At 43.2% G+C, this 17,583-nt stretch overlaps 1 protein-coding gene across 4 annotated transcripts in view; it reads left to right on the forward strand.

Moving 5' to 3' along the window:
- Positions 1 to 17,583, forward strand: part of TPD52 (tumor protein D52) — a 111,032-nt gene that overhangs the window by 69,111 nt on the left and 24,338 nt on the right. Inside the window, exon 1 of one of the 4 annotated variants that reach the window (XM_027064334.2) lies at positions 1,469 to 2,208. The exons of the other annotated variants lie outside the window; for them this stretch is intronic. Within the exon in view, the coding sequence (XP_026920135.1) occupies positions 2,085 to 2,208 (124 nt within the window). The 5' untranslated portion in view covers positions 1,469 to 2,084. Of the gene's footprint in view, positions 1 to 1,468; positions 2,209 to 17,583 lie in introns of those variants that run through there. 4 annotated transcript variants of the gene reach the window in all.

A 17,583-nucleotide genomic window follows, 5' to 3' on the forward strand; every position in this document is an offset into this window, starting at 1 on the left:
ATAGACTGATTGGCTTATCTCAACAGACATTTATTTCTCATGGTTCTGGAGGCTGGGAAGTTCAAGATCAAGGTGCCAGTTGATTAGATTCCTGGTGAGAGCCCTTTTCCTGGTTGCCACATGCTGTCCTCTTGTGTCCTCACATGGTGGTGAGAGAGAGCTAGAGCTAGCTCTCTTCTTACAATGACACTTACTCCATCCAGAGGTGCCATCTTCCTGGCCTCATCTGAATCCAGTCACCTCCCAAAGGTCCCAGCTCCTACCACCATCACATTGAGTGAGGGGTTCAGCATATGAATTTTCAGCCCGTAACACTTTGTAATACTTGTGGCTCTAGGAGGAAGAGCAAATATTGAGAGGGAGAACTGTTTTTTCTACCAGTTATTCAGTGGCCAAATGCAGAGAGTATTGAGAGGGCCAGGGACCTCATCAACCACATCGAGAGGGCCAGGGACCCCCCCGTCAACCACACTCTAATCCAGGGGCATGATGCCCATCCCATTGAGGTAAGAGATACCTTGGATTTCAAGAAACCAGACAATTCATTTTTTTTTCAAAGAATAATAATAATAAAGAAGTCATTATATTCTATTTCTAAGTATAGACTTGACAGCATTTATAGTTGCTCAAATTTTGCTATCTTTTAGGAAAAAAAAGGCGGATTGACTTTTGTTGTTAAAAATAAGCTTTTTAAATTTGTTTTTGCGGGAGGGAGAGAGGGAGAGAGGGAGAGAGGGAAAGAGAAAATGAGAGAATGAGCAGGGGAGGGGCAGAGGGAGAATCCCAAGCAGGCTCCTCTGTGTCAGAGCAGAACCCGGCTAGGGCTCAGACTCATGAACTGTGAGATCATGACCTGGGTCAAAATCAAGAGTCAGATTCTTAACTGACTGAGCCACCTCCTTGCCCCCAGGGAGAGTACATTTTTATCAGGTTGATTTGCAGAGGTAGGATACTGCCTTTTTTTGTTACGTAGTGATAGACTGTTGCCCACCTAAGAGAAGGGTTGCCTTTATGTTTACCTCTTTAATAGTAGATGAGCCATTCATAGAAAGTTCTAGAGCTATCACTTGAGCAAAAGCCTTGGTTAACATAGAAGGAATCTGCTAATAGACTTGTGTCAAAGAAAACGAATTTGGTGACTAAGACGTTTTGCTTACAAGGTAGCTGACACCCAGTCACTCTGCAGGGCATGCTGTACAAATGGAAATAGGTTTTTCCTGCAATTTGCACACGGGTTTATTGTAGCACCTGCAGGCACATGGCTTAAACAGAGAAGGTGCAGGAATACCTGGGAGCTTTACCTTCAGAGCGGATTCTTCTCTTTGCAGTATATGTAACTAAAACACCTGTCTTTCCAGAAAAGGAAAAGAAAGGGAAAGAAAGAGAAAAGGAGGGGCGGGTGGGAGGACAGACTGAAATTTTTGTTACACTAAGCCAGACATTACTTTAGATAAAGTAATAATGGAAATACAGCTTTATTTCTATACCAAGTTATACTTAGAAAGCTGATCACTAAACCGGGAAGCTTGGCTTTCAGAACTCTGCTGTAATCCAGGGTGGAAAAAACTATCACCCAGATGGCATTTGTAGGAGATTACTGCCTGGTAATCCTTCCTTGTCCTAGAAGATTAAGTCTGGCCTGGTGGTAGTGGTGGTCAGCTGACCGGTGTAAAAAAAAAAAAAATGTAGTTTCTTGTAACTGTGCCAGTGTCTGACGTTTGCTTGAACTGTTTGTACATCTGGGAGATACTGCAAAACCTGGCCCTCCTTTGTTTACCCAAGAAAGCTCCGCTCCCCTGTGCTGGTTGTTTCTTTGTTGACTGAAATTAACAGCAGGTGGTGAAGAGCCCTAAGGTTGCTTGAGATAAGTCATTTATTAAACAGGCCTGCTTGTCCTGAGGGTGTGAGGGCTTTGAGAAAGAAATGCCACACCTGGGCCAGGAAGCCAGGCTCTTCAAGCCCTGGGGTTGATTTCTTCAGCAAGGTTGCACATGGCGATGTGACCAGAGCCACACTCACCTGAAGCATATCAGACGGTCATAAAACCATGTGTTCTGCCTTTGTCTGGAACGGACTGTAGAGAGATGGATTTTTATGAAGACTACCAGTCCCCGTTTGACTTTGACACAGGAGTGAACAAAAACTACCTCTACTTGTCTCCTAGTGGAAACTCGTCTCCATCTGGATCACCTACTCTGCAGAAGTCTGGTAACTATTAATTTTCCAAAGTTAAATGTGCTGTCATTAAACCTGGACACAACTTGAGGTTTGCTCGGTTTGCTTGGCTTTAAAATTATTAGGGTAAAGATGTACCACGGCGTTGCTGTGTTGAAACTGTGTTGAAACTAAGTTAACAAATCTGTCGTAGATTTCATGCAGTGCTAGATGGCTCATTAAATATTTAGAATATATTTATTTATATGTAAAGTAGGAACTTTGACTTTAAAGGTCATACTATTTATATGAACATTCGAGTTCTTCTGATCACAGTGAGTTCATTGAGCTGATAAATAACAAAAAAGGGAGAATCTGAAGGTCTTTGCTTGTGGTCATCTGTATGTAAATTATGAGGATGCACCCTGATTTTGTCTTTGTTAAGATGAGGCTTAAGACTACATTTCAGGTCCTGTTAGTGGCTGTCCTGGATTTTGTTCTGGAATACTGAGAGCAACATACAGAAATATCTAGACAAGAGATTTTTTTTTTTTTTTTTTTTTTTTTTTAAAGAATTCACTCTTGTTGTACCTTTGGAAGCAGTCACTCCTTGACATGTGCCCCTATGACATTGATTTGAAAGCCAGGTACCGGCAGGGAGAATCTTAGTTTATCAGCCCAAGGCTGGACGCAGCCCTTACCACACCGTCCAGGTCACTTCTCTCATTTTGCAGCTAAAGTTTAGACATCACTGAACGACCTTTTCTGTAAAACTAACTCGCCGGAGAAGTGAGCAGATTTTCCTAGAAAGTTAATTTTTTTCCTTATTAATGAAGACAAGGTCATACTTTGCCCTTTGTAAGCCTAAGAAGTGGGTAGTTGAGAACGAAGTGGTAAAGGGTACAGCAGGAAACCTAGTTGTAAGTATTTTGAGTTGTATAGTTGCTAACAGCAGAGCACGTGCTGAAACGACATTTCTCTGTTCGTTGCAGCCATGGCCACCTGTGGGGTGTAGTTTGGATTTCCAGGAAGGGAAATGTTGAAGATAATAAGTTAACGCTGGTTTCTGGAAGTTGGGGACTGGGAGGCAGCTGTTGGACGTCTGCCGGGGGTGTCAGATTGCCTGGAAGCCCTCTCCCCCGCTCCGTTTCCCCTACCCCTGTGGCCAACCTTGGACCTTTGCAATATAGGAGATCCTAGGCCCTAAAAGGATGGCATCGTCCATCCTAACTTCTAAATCCTATTACAGAAAATGCTTCAAGAGCAGCACAGAGTAGGAAGTTCAAGCTCGATGACAGAGTAAAGCCCAAGTGACAGAGGGCTATGGGGAGTCAGGGCTGTAGTTACGTGACTTCAAGTAGATCTTGGCGATCGGTATGCATGGGTTTGAGATTCCTGGGAGGATTTACCCGGCATGTTTTAGTTCTTTTCTCTCCTGGCATCTTTTACCTCCTTTCACTTTCCCCAGTTGCAGTAATTGCTGCCTTTGGATATTTGCTGTTAAAAATAAAGCAGTTAGGAACACTGAATATGTGTCTCGGCAAATTTCAAACAATTGTCTTCCCAATTCTTAGTCGCCATCTATAGGAGTCTGGGCTCATGATATTAAAAACAAAATTATATATGAAAAGAAAAGACAAATGAACAACGAAAACTAAAAACAAACTCATGTACCCACTAGTTTTCAAGTTTAGTAGTTTTCTTTAATTGGAAAAAAGGAGGGGGAGAAAGCATTAAAACAAACAGAAACCACCCTAAGCAGTCATTTAGTAAGAACATGGTGATTCTAAAATAACCATGTAAAAGAGGATCTAGAACAGTAATCAGTAGTCTCTGTGCCCTGGACCCCTCAGGGCACAAGAAGCCTGCAAATCTGTTTGAACATCAAGCATGAGGCATAGATGGAAAGAATACTATGTCTTGGGTGCATTTGTACTCTTTGTATTTCTATGCAGGAGCTTTTAGGAAAGATACATTATAAAAACATTTAAAAGTTCACGTGGCTTTCGGTCACTCTGCATTTTCCTTCCTTCTTTCTTTCTTTCTTTCTTTCTTTCTTTCTTTCTTTCTTTCTTTCTTTTCTTTCCTTCTTCCTTCCTTCCTTCCTTCCTTCCTTCCTTCCTTCCTTCCTTCCTTTCTTTCTTTCCTTCTTTCTTTCTTCTTTCCTTCTTTCTTTCTTCTTTCTTCTTCTTTCTTTCTTTCTTGTTTCTTTTTTTGAGAGAGAGAAAGTGCCAGTGGGGGACTGGCAGAGAGAGAGGGTGAGAGAGAGAATCCCAAGCAGGCTGTGTGCGCAGAGCCCGAAGTGGGGCTCGACCTCCTGAACCGTGAGATCATGACCTGAGCTGAAACCAAGAGTGGGATGCTTAACTGACTATCCCCCCCACCCCCCCAGGCGCCCTGTACTGTGTATTTTCTTAATCAGCAAACAAGTAGTGCACAAAAGGGACTGATGGTAAAAGGAATCCTACTCAGAAAGGTTGGGAACGCTGATCTGAAAAACATATTCTTTGATATTTATCCAAGCCATGATGGGGCAAGTGAGAAAGTAATGAGATTTCATCTATGGGCAGAATGTTCCTAAGAAGCAGTCTGGGTGGGGGATAGGATGAGGGCCAGTGGCTGGAACAAAGAGAGAGAGGTCTTTTATTAGGGATGTTTAAACTCTGATACAACCAACCCACATTCAGAACATCTTCTACTTCTTGACCCACAAACCTTGTAAATACAAATATCAATAACTAAAGCAGAACTCTGTGAAAACAGAACTTTACTGTTTGTGATATCCTCTGATATTTTATACTATTCCATTTCTTATTTTTAAAATATTCATTTGGTACTGCTAAATGGATTTCACAGCCCATGGTTTGAAAAGCTGATGTATAATTTTCAGAATCTGGATCTAAGTTCCATTAGGGATGTTAGCCTTTTGGGATCACTGTTCTTCCCTAGCACCTGAAATAGTCCTTGACATCTGTGGCTCAACAAATATTTGATGAATGAATGAATGAGTGAGTGAGTGAGTGAGTAAATGAATCAGATGAAACTGTCAGGGACTAGTTCACACCCTAGTTCATTTTCCACATGTGGACATTGAGGCCAAGAGAGGTGTTGGGACCCACATTGGGACTCACACTCATCCCTCAGTTCTCAAGCCAATGTTTTTGTTGTTTCTTTTTTGTTTGTTTTTTGTTGTTGTTTTATCACACCATCTTGGCCTCTTTGGTGACAGATATTATAGAACAGGTTAATCATTCAAGGTGTGTAGGGGCACCTGGGTGGCTCAGTCGGTTAGCGTCTGACTCTTGATTTCGGCTCAGGTCATGATCTCAAGGTTCATGAGTTTGAACCCCGCATTGGGCAATTTGATGACAGTGCAGAGCCTGCTTGGATTCTCTCTCCCCCTCTCTCTTTGTCTCTCCCCTGCTTGCACACTATCTCTATCTCAAAAAAGAGAATTAAAAGAATTAAGGGGCACCTAGATGGCTCAGTCATTTAAGCATCCGACTTCAGCTCAGGTCATGATCTTGTGGTTCCTGAGTTCAAGGCCCACGATGGGCTCTGTGCTGACAGCTCAGAGCCTGGAGCCTGCTTCGGATTCTGTGTCTCCCTCTCTCTGCCCCTCCCCCGCGCGCGCGCGCTCTCTCTCTCTTTCAAAAGTAAATAAACATTAAAAAAGAAAAGAAAAGAAAAATCATTTAAGGTGTAGTCTCTCCTGCCACCACAGGCTTTACCATGGGGGTATTTTGTTGATTATTTATGTGCTGCATGGACTTGTACATTCCATTCTGTCTTTGCACTTGCTGGTCAGCACAGCCATCTCTCAGCCAGCGTCCTTTGTTGCATTTTCAGTGAATACCGACAGAGATAATTTCCTATGTGCTATTTATGTAGAGTCATTCTTCCTCTTAAAAATTTCCTAATGTACAGAATGATGCAGCCCTGTTGTAGAAGACATCTGTGGTTATTTCTAGTGAGTTCGGGAAATAGGATCAGGAGCCATTGAAAAATCTGACCTTTTGGTTACATCGCTGTCGTTTGAACCTGTAAAAACACTGAAAAAACATCAGATTCCTTAGCTGAGAGGCCTTTTCATTCTGTTTCGTTACCTTTTTGGTTTCTACTTGTATCATCTTTCTTTTTAGGGAAAAGGTTATTGTTACTTCTTGAGAGTTTTTCAAAATTAATTGTGAAGGTCTTAAATGGCAAATACTATATGGTTTACAAAATGAGAACACAGTTGAAGTTTCGGAGAACTTCCTTGTTCCTACAGAGGAAATTTAAGAATGAAAGTGACTTCCTCCCTGGGGATCCCCAAATCTCTCCATGGCTGGCTTTTGTGGAGTGCCCTAATTACTCATGTTACACTTGATTGGGATTGAGAGGTCAGATGGTTCTCAAGTAATCCACTGAAGATCCACCCCCTGCCTTTTTTTTTTTTTTTTTTTTTTTTTTTTTTTTAGATGAAAGAGATTCAGAGGTCAGTTTAGGAATTTCTGGAGGAGGAGAGTAAAGCATTTGAAAATACTGATGTGTTCTACCTTTGTGATCTTTCCTTCCTCCTCTGCTCTTTCTGTGAAGTTTTGGGAGGGTGACCTTTTTGAGTAGGAAGTTGGCCGCTGATCAGGGCCCTGCTTTCAGAGGTGAGTCTTGGGAGCATCTGGGCGCCAGCTCTCTTTTCCTTTTTGGCCTTCGAACTGCCCACCCTCCCCCCCCCCCTTCAGTGGCCCTGACGTTGCCCAGTTAATCTCCAGTTAAGGTTTTGGGTCTTACCCCAAGTGCAGTGGGTCATGTTTCCTAAGCCTTTTGTTCCTTGCTGCCTTGATGACAAGTATTCGACTCATTTTTCTCTCCTACTCTGTTGTACTGTTATCACCACGGGCAAATATGGGAAAATTAAAGCCTTAGAAATAGGAAGTTTTCATGGCTTGTGCTACTGAATCTCTTTTCTTCTGACGAAAATCTGTGTCAAATAGCAGGAGTCAGGTACTCCCTTGCCGTAAGTCACTGGTTTTCAACCTGGGGCAGTTTTGCCTCCTGCAGGCATCTGGCCACACCTAGAGCCAATTTCGAGATGATTTTGGTTGTTACAACTGCTTGTGGCTGTGGGGAGGGACTGCCACTGACATCCAGTGGGTAGATGCCTGCGTGCCACGTGGATGACGCACAGAACGGCCCTGCCACAAAGAATTGTCCTGCTCAAAATGCCCCTTGTGCTGCCATTGAGAAGCCCTGTTAAGTAGATCCTTTGTTTTTAGGGTCTCCTAAAAGAGAGAAAGGGTCTCGCTTGTTTAGCGTCTCACTTCATTGTGGGGACCTCCACATATTCCTCCCACCTCTGCTGGGATTTTGTTCCATTTGGAAACCAAGAAGGCCCAGAGAGTGGTACCCCCAAGCTCAGACTTTTAAGAGGAAAAATACATTTACCTTGTGATTTTTTTTTTTTTTCTTTTTGGACATTACCACTAAAGGCATTTCAAACTGTGTGTTGTATCTCTGGGTTTAAAAAAAAAGAACACATATTTCCTTTTGCTTGTGCTTAAGTAAAACAACACTTAGGGACTTAAGTTTCTTTCTTTCTTCCTTCCTTCCTTCCTTCCTTCCTTCTTCTTCCTTCCTTCCTTCCTTCCTTCCACATCATAATGGAAAGTGTGTATTTTAAATATTTCTACAAACAGATATTTGGGTCCAAAAAATGTAATGCAATCATGCTGAAAAGCAGACCAAATATCTAATATTATAAACTTTAAAAGAGACAAGGAATAGTATTTGTACCCTATTTAAACAGAATTGCAAAAATATGTGGACCGAACACCCAAGGAAGCGAGGTTATCGCAGCGTGAGGTGGCGATGCTGGGGCGGGACCTGCCTCAGCCTGGGAAGGCCCGAGTTGCTGTTTCAGGCTGTTACCTGGAGAGGACCAGGGAATGGAGAAGGGAAGGTTGGTCTGCCTCTGAGCTTCTCCGTAAAGTTTAATCTCTTACTTCCCTTTGCCCATGCTTGGACAACAGCTCTGTAAAACACGACGCTTTTAAAAGGCCAAATTCCCTACCTTGTCTTGAAAGATTTTGACACTCACTTGCCAGAAGGCAGTGTTAGGCCAAATGGGTTCTTATGGTTCCTTCTAGCTCCTAAGTGCTATAGATTAATTTTTCTTTTAATATATAGTTTATTTTGAGAGAGAGAGAGAGAGAGAGAGCGAGAGAGAGAGCACATGTGCAAGTTAGGGAGGGGCACAGGGAAAGAGATTTAAGTTTCCTATTCCTACCCTGGTCCTAAAGCCATGGTTGCCTCTGAAGATTGTGTAAGAGAGGTGTATACAGTTTTATTTCCTAGAGAAGCTTCTAGGGCTCCATTATACTCTAACAACTTCTCTCTTGAGTAGGCGGTGTTAACTAAATAGCACATTATCTTAGACTCCTCCTCTGCAGCTTTTTCCCTCCTAACTGAATATCTTGGGAGCAGCTGACATCATATTCCTCCTCCTGTAATACCACTCGTGTCCCACATGTACAGCCGCGGTGTGTGTGGCTGTGAATGTGCTTCGTAACATGAAGGTATATGACCTGCTGCAAATGTAACAGTCTTTGTATATATGAGTCTATGTATATATGAGACAGAAGTTGTGTTTTTCTTTAGAAAAATGACATCTTATGTCTGTTTCAGGTTTTTATTTATTTAAAAAAATTTTAATTTTTTTGTGTTTTCAATAGAAAACCTCTGTAGATGAAGGCACTGAAATAAGAATGAGATACAAAATAAAAAGCTCAAGATAGAAGGTAGACAGTGAAGGGAGACTGAGTTCTTCCCTAACTCAACTGTGTACCTTCCTGTAATTAATGTATTCCGAGAGTACTACTGAGCATCTGTGTACCAGATGCAATGCTGGGCTAAAGATGCAGGATTGTAACACAGTGCTGAGGTCAAATGTTGCTCAGCCCCGAAGCCTGTGTTCTAAGTACAGTAGACATTGCATACAGAGTGTTATACCCAGAGCAGGGCATGGGCACAGGGTCCAAAGAAAGCCTCCAAGAACAGGAGACTCTTAAAACTGATTTATTGAAATGAATGGGACTTGGAAATAAGGAGGGGGTTTCCAGAAGAGAAAATAACAGGTGCAGAGACATTAAGAAAAAGAGAGCATGATTTGGAAAGAGCTGGTGGAGGTTGTGGTAGAACATTGTGAATGTTGTTAATGCCACTGAGTTGTATGCTTAAAAATGGGTTAGGATGGCAGGTTTTATGTTGTATATTCTACCACAAAAAAATTAAATGGGCAAAAGTGTATGGAAGGCAGTTTATTTTACTTTTTGAGTTAATACATTACTCACAATAAAAAGCATGTCTTTGTAGGAACCGCAGGTTGGAAGATGCAGTGACTGTGTTGGGCAGGAGATGGAGTTTGTGGGCTCCCGATTGTCAAGAGCATTGAGCTTTACTAGGAAGTGGGAAACCCTAGAAGGATTTAAGGCAAGGGAATGCTATGGTCAGAGTCATACTTTACTTTAGAAGCTCACTCTGGTGGCAGGGTGGTGAATGGATTGGAGGGACAGACACCATCAGGGACCTTTAGGGGCAAGATTCTGAGCAAGAAATCATGAGAGATTGAATCAAGGCAGGAGCAGTGGGTTCAGAGGGGAGGCATGAAGTAGATGCCTGGTGGGGGGAGTGAGACAAAGCCATATCTCAGAGGTAAGAAGAAAAATCCCAGGAGGGCAAATGGGGAGGTGTCACAGGAGGGAAGATTCCATACCAAGGTTCAGTGCTGATGCCTTGGAGGTATCAAATAACATGATGATTGACAGCTGTCATTTTGAGGATGCAGAGGAGAGGCAGACACAGGTGGAAGGGGGTTGAAGAGAGACGGGAAATGAGGGGACCCTGTGAGCCATGCTTCATGGAAGAGGAGAGAACACATGTAATACATGTAGCACATGGAAAAGTGGGGCAATAGCACTTCCTTACCGAACATCTAATATGTGCCCACTCTCTGTGTTCATCATCCTTTAAACTGTTCTTCCAGAAGCCTGGAGAGCTAGGTGGTAGTGCATGTTTTTAATATTCGTTTGTTTGTTTATTGTAAAGTTTATTTATTTTGAGAGAGAGAGTGCAGGGGAGGGGCAGAGAGAGGGAGAGACAGAATCCAAAAGCCGGCTCTGTGCTGTCAGCGAGGAGACCAACACAGGGCTCGAACTCATGAACGGTGAGATCACGACCTGAGCCGAGATCAAGAGTTGGATGCTTAATTGACTGAGCTACCCAGGCGGCCCATGTGTTGTTTTTAAAAGAAGTAATGGTTTTTTTTTTTGGGGGGGGGGCTCAGTCTCCTAGGGCTGCCATAACAAAGTGCCCCAAATTGAGTGACTTAAACAACAGAAATGTGTTCTGTCTCAGCTCTGGTGGCTAGAAGTCCAAAATGAAGGCGTCAGCAGGGCCATGCACCTTCTGTAGGGAAACCCTTCCTTGCCTCATCCTAGCTTCTGCTGATTGCGGGCATTCCTTGAACTTGCAGTTGTATCCCTCCAGTCCTCCTCCATGGCACATGGAGCTGTCTCTGAGTCTCTGTGTGCTCCGTACGTTTCCAAGATGTTCTTTCTGGGTTTCTGTGTCTAAATTTCCTTCTTATAAGGACACCAGTCATTGGATTAGGGCCCACCCTAATTCACTGTGATCTCATCTTGACTATATTTGCTGAAACCTGTTTCCAAATAACACATTTGCAGGTGCAGGGTCTTAGGAAATGGAATGTATCCATGTATCCGTCAACCTACAGCCCATCTAATTTCAAAGTTCATGCTTATCTTCTTCTACTCTTTAGAAAAAAATCCCTGCCCCTAGTTTCCTCATCTTATTCAATAAAGTATTTTGATGAAATGATCCAAAGTTTTTTTCAGATCTGAAATGATGTGAAAATGGCTAAAAAGTTTTCAGCTGACCGTCATAGAAACTCTTGAGGGGAAGCAGTTGGTCTTCATTGGGTAAAAGGTCAAAGCTGAACTGCAGGGAGGAGAGAACCACTGCGGTGGGTGCTCCGCTGTGGGGTAGGTTGGGATGCATCCATAGCACCCGAGCAGAAAGGTGCTCACCCAACCCTTCATCATGGCTTAATTTTAATTGTAGGTTCAAAATTTGTGGGGCGCCTGGGTGGCTTGGCCGGTTAAGCGTCCGACTTCGGCTCAGGTCATGATCTCGCGGTCCGTGGGTTCGAGCCCCGCGTCGAGCTCTGTGCTGCCAGCTCAGAGCCTGGAACCTGTTTCAGATTCTGTGTCTCCCTCTCTCTCTGCCCCTCCCCTGTTCATGCTCTGTCTCTCTCTGTCTCAAAAATAAATAAACGTTAAAAAAAAATTAAAAAAACAAACAAAGTTTGTATTTAAAAAAAGGCCTTGCTTCCTTTCCTGGTTGAAATTTTGGGGAGTATGTGTCGAAGAGGTGGCTATGCATCGGAAGGTAAGGAGAAACTTCATTTGAATCAATCTTTAACCAGGAAATCTGTTCAAATAAAGCATTAATAACATTTGCTCTGTTCTTGGTGCTTGTAGTATCGAGATGAAAAGATAAGGGTGTGACATCAGGGCTTTATAGTCTGGAACTAGAGACATGGTCAAGACTGGAATCTTTTTCCATTCTTCCTGTTCTTCCCTACCATGCGAGCACATCACACACATTTCCACTGAAGCTAAAGACCCGAGAGCTTCGTTTTCCTCAAATTACTAATGAGTTTTCAGGAATCTGGAGTGTTGCATTTCATCTCTTCTAAGAAACCGCAAATTCTAGGATGTACTGTTAATAGTATTTGTTCATTGGGGTGCCTGGGTGGCTCAGTCAGTTCAATGTCTGACTTTGGCTCAGGTCATGATCATGTGGTTCATGAGTTCGAGCCCCGTGTTGGGGTCTCTGCTGTCAGTGCACACCCTGCTTGGGATCCTCTGTCCCCCTGTCTTTCTCTGTCCCTCTCCCCCCTTCTTTAAAAAATAAACATTTAAAAAAATAGTATTTGTTCGTTAAAGGGAAACAGTGCTGCAAGTTAAAAGACAAAAAGGCAATGCTTTAATTTTACTTAAACATGTTATGCTTATTAACACTGTTTTTTATTTAATCAGACATATATGTTGACTGTAACACTCCTGTGCATAGTAGTTAAGTAAACCAAGTTTCGGTTTTCCTGAAACATCTTCACATGCAGTAACTTACCAGAATTGCTTTTCAACTGGGAGTAATCCGTGTCTTGCTTTATTTTCCTCACACAGGATGTCTGTGATGCAGACTTTCTTAAAAGAGAGGCCTGCGATTTTCTAAGTACCTGGCACCCATTTTGCAAATTCTGGAGCATATTTACAGGTGATAAACAGCTTTGCCACAAGGACTGCCTAACTGGCTGGCTGTCAGTGCACTTCAAGTCCAAAGTTGTAAATGTAAAATAAACAATTGTGTCTTAGGATTGATGGGGCATCATCTTCCTGGTCTCTGTTCATCTTCCTCGTCACTCCCTTGGCAGTGGGCCTCTCACCTGGGCACCCAACAGTTTGCCTGTCAGTGGGCTGCAGGCTCTCCCTGCTACCTAACTCTCCAGGGGGGTGCCGGGGGAGATGGGTGGGCTGTTTGCACAACGAGAGGAATTGAGGAAGTGGCTAATGTAGAAGCAACCAGATAGAACAAATTATCTCCGATTTTTGGTCATGTGGGCTCAGTGATGGTATCTGTGACTTTCAGCCTGGGATCCACATACGTTCATGACCCTCAGTGAAGTGGAAGTCCCTGTGGAGAAGACCCTGGCCGGGGTGCCTGGGTGGCTCAGTCGGTTAACTGCCTGACTTTGGCTCAGGTCATGATCTCGTGGTTCTTGGGTTGGAGCCCCGTGTAGGGCTCTGTGCTGACAGCTCGGAGCCTGGAGCTTGCTTCAAATTCTGTGTCTCCCTCTCTCTCTCTGCCCCTCCCCCTTCACCACTCACACTCCATCTCTCTCAAAAATAGACAAACATTAAAACAAAAAATTTAAAAATGAAGGACCCGGCCCTCTGCTTCCAGCATGCCCTTCGCCCCTTTCTGTCACCTGCTCTCTATCCTCCCCGCTGGTTGGAATTTCCTTAAGAAAAAGTGTAGGTGAGGGGTGCCTAGGTGATGCAGTCGATATTAAGCATCTGACTTCAGCTCAGGTCATGATTTCACGGTTAGTGAGTTCGAGCCCCACATCAGGTTCCGCATTGACAGTGCAGAACCTGCTTCGTATCTCCTGTCTCCCTCTCTCTCTGCCTCTCCCCAGCTTGCTCTCTCTCTCATAAATAAATAAATAAATGAATGAATGAATGAATGAATGAATGTAGGCGAAGGAGCAAGAGTTGAGAGTCAGAAAAACCTGCATTTTAATCTCACCTGTGATTCTGGGCAAATTAGTAACTGCAGAGGGCCTCAGTTTCGTAGTGTGAATAAAAAGTACTCCTTTCAACACATGTTGGTTATAAGATGCTTTTTCAAAAAGGAGGTAACATGAATTTCCCTGGTTGTATATTAGACCTCAGTAAATATTAATCGTATTTTGTCCCTCTTTACCATCTTTTAAAAACAGTTTTCCATCAGATTCTGAGGAAGGAACATTAAAATGAATGATTAAATAAGATTTTTTTGCATTACAGTTTTAAGTAACCTGTATGTTAAAATTTTGCCATTTCCCAACTTGCGTTGTGAATGAGAAGTTATTTTTTTTCTCCCCAAAGGCAGACTCTGCCTCTACAATAAATACTGCACTCTTACTTAACATATGGGAAATTGGAAAATCTATAGAGAAACTTCTGAGGTGCCAGGTTTGGAGAAACCTTACATTTGGAACCAGAGATTGGTTTTGATCTAGTCTGCCAGACTCTTTTCCTTCATACAGTCTTAATCATTGCTGTTTCTAAAGATCTTACAAGTCAGATCTTCAGCCCCTACTCTTCATGTGTACTTTGGACATCAATGACTTTAAGCATATGCTTAAAAATTTTTTTTTTAATTATTTTTTTGAGAGAGAGAGAATGAACAGGGGAGGGATAGGAGGAGGGGCAGAGAGAGAGGGAGACACAGAATCCGAAGCAGGCTCCAGGCTCTGAGCTGTCAGCACAGAGTCTGAAGCGGGGCTCAAACCCACAAACCATGAGCTCATGACCTGAGCCGAAGTTAGACGCTTAAATAACTGAGCCACCCACGCACTCCTAAACATATATTTTCAAATCAAACCCTCTAGGTTCAAAATCACAACTCCATGTATTCAGGTATGTTACCACAGGCAAGTTGCTTAACCTCCGTAAGCTTCGGTTTTGTCATCTGTAAATGGTAATCCGCACATCACAGAAGTGTTGTACTTCTATTTGGACCACTTAGTTCAGATTTGGATATACATAGAATGAAATGCACTCTATGGGGGTGTGGTTGTGGCTTATTAATAATTTTCCTAAGTCATGACTGTCCTGTTTTGCCAGTGATTTTGATATCCGTGTTCTTCATTTTTCATTTTTCTCCGCTGAGTTGATTATCCCAAAACAAACCTCACTTTTTTTTTTTAATGTTTATTTATTTTTGAGAGCGAGAGAGAGCACAAGCAAGGGAGGGACAAGAGAGAGGGAGACACAGAATCTGAAGCAGGCTCCAGGCTCTGAGCTGTCAGCACAGAGCTGGATACGGGGCTCAAACTCTCTAGCTGTGAGATCGTGACCTGCGCAGAAGCCAGAAGTTTTAACCCACTGAGCCACCCAGGCGCCCCCAAACCTCGCCTTTAAATTTTAAGGTTGATAATTTGCTGCCACCTAGAGGCTAATATGGAAAAAGCAGAACATGTAATTACTAAATTACTTAGATTGGGAATATAAAATCTCAAAGGTCATCTTGGAGGCCTTGAGGCCAACTGTGGACAACTCTATGACCCCCTTTTCTGAGATATTTAATTTCCCTGGTAGCCTAACTAAATGCTTGAATCGTATCAGAATCCCTCTAGATTCTTTTAGGAATTGGGCAGCTGTGCGTAAACCACTGTTAGTACTTACATATTAAATTTTTCTTCTTAAGCAGATTTGCAAACTAGTATTTATTAAAAAGCATGAAAGAGGCTTTGTGTTTTAAGGCATGGTTTAGAGCCAGGGTTTGTTTTTTTTTTTTTTTTTTTTTGAGTCTTGTTCTAGTTGGAGATTTGAGAAGTCTGAGCAAAACATTAAAAATAAAGAATGTTTACAATTAACTTTGTTACGGTTCGTACTGTATTGCCTTATATGATTGTTACCATGTAGTCCTCTTCTGTCCTCAATCTCCTACTCTTCGTCACCTAATGTGGTACAGGGGATAAATTTGCAAGCACACATGGACCCTCTTCAGTGATTTCTGACTGTACACGCCTTACCCACAGTTGGATTTGGCTGGGGTCGGCGTGTGAGGGTTCCAATGACAGACAGCAGGGGGTGGGCCCGGTAAGGCCTGTGTGCTAAAGTACCGGGTTGAATTTTGTCTTGAAAACAGCAGGGAACCACTAACGGACTGTAAGCTGGAAAGGGGGACATAGTCAGGTTTCTATCACAGGAATGTTACTTGGGCCCTCCAAAGACATTTTAGAGGGGGCCTGTAGAAGCAGTTACTCATTGAGCTTTTCCGTCTACGGACTGTACCTGTCACATATTGTCTGTGCATTAGAAGACTTACTCATTTTTGTTTGCAACTCTGGTTTTCGGTTTTTGGAATTGTTTTATTTGTAGTTTATGCCCTTAGCGGTTCTGTAAACACCTTTCCGGTGGGCACTGTTTTGGTACTATTGTGCTAATGATTATTGCTGTTATAATTATTAAGTACCGTTAGCGGGTGATATGCAGCGGACCCTGCAACGGGTGTCTCTGTACCTTGTACACAATGTCCATACGTGCTGTGTCATTGATCCACATACTTCTCTTAGCTTTGCCATGGCGCTGGCTGCTTGTTGAACAGCGTGGTTATTCTCACCCCTTCCTTTTCCGCCTGCCTGTGAAGTCTGTCATCTGCTGCCTGGCATCTTGCTTTGGGCTGGATGCCACATTGCTGCTATGGCTGAACTAGCGCGTCTCAGAAATGGACGTGGGGGTGGTGTGGAACCGTGATTGCTTTAATCCCCAGTGGCAGAAAGAGGCGAAGAGCAGGAGAAGGAGGAGACCTTTCTCTGGTTCCCTATGCAAAAACTCTGTTGCCAGAGGAGACTAAGAAAACCCAAACCTCTGTGACTACGGTAAAACAAGTGAGGCCAGCGGCCCCCTGCCTTAGCTGTAAAATTCAAGAGGGCACCAAAATGCCCTGTGATCAAGACAGACAATGTTAATGCAATATTCAAAAAAATTAAAATGAAATGAGGATGAACAAAATACTAACCTTTAAATTTTTTTTAACGTTTATTTATTCTTGAGAGACAGAGAGAGACAGAGCATGAGCATGGGAGGGGCAGAGAGAGAGGGAGACACAGAATCTGAAGCAGGCTCCAGGCTCTGAGCTGTCAGCCCAGAGCCCGATGCAGGGCTCGAACTCACAAACCGTGAGATCATGACCTGAGCTGAAGTCAGATGCCTAACCAACTGAGCCACCCAGGTGCCCCCTAACCTTTTAAATAAAGACAAGATCAGGGGGTGCCTGGATGGCTCAGTCGGTTAAGCATCTGACTCTTGGTTCAGCTCAGGTCATGATCCAGTGATCATGTGATCCATGATCCAGTGATTTGTGGGCTCAAGCCCTGTGTCAGGCTGTGTGCTGACAATGTGAAGCCTGCTTGGGATTCTCTCTCTCTCCCTGCCCCCATTTCTCTTTGCCTCTCCCTCTCTCCCTCTCCCCCCCACCCCAAAATAAATAATAAACTTAAAAAAAAGTTAAATGAAGACAAGATCAGAGGTGGCTCAGTCAGTTAAGTGTATGACTTTTGATTTCTGCTCAGGTCATGATCTCACGGCTCGTCGATTAGAGCCCCACGCTGGGCTCTGTGCAAACAGTGGAGCCTGCTTGGGATTCTGTCTCCCTTTCTCTCTGCCCCTCCCCCCTCAAAATAAATAAATAAACTTTAAAAAAAAATGTTAGAAAAAAAAAAACAAGATGAGAAACAGTGCTGTGCAAAGCCATTTTGGAGCCTTGAGGTGGAAGGAAAAATCAGTAATACTGAGCCTACTTAAAATTTTGATATTTTGTGCATCATAGATTCTTTGAATTAACTTTGATATTTGAAAACTATTGCATGAAAATATTAAAATTATTTATATTGAGTTTTTTGGTGCCACCTTAAATTTTGCGCCCAAGGTTTGGGGGCCTTGCTGACCTAACCCTAGCGTTGGGCGTGGTTGGTTGGCAGAGAGACGGAAGGGTTGCTGAGGGTCAGATGCCTTCTTGGCCACTTGAGAAATACCAGATTCTTCCTGAAGGGACCACTGTGGTCGGCCCTCTTCCAGAGGAGTGAGTGTGGCCGTGTTG

The sequence above is a fragment of the Acinonyx jubatus genome, chromosome F2 (genome assembly GCF_027475565.1).
Source record: "Acinonyx jubatus isolate Ajub_Pintada_27869175 chromosome F2, VMU_Ajub_asm_v1.0, whole genome shotgun sequence".
NCBI lineage: Eukaryota > Metazoa > Chordata > Mammalia > Carnivora > Felidae > Acinonyx > Acinonyx jubatus.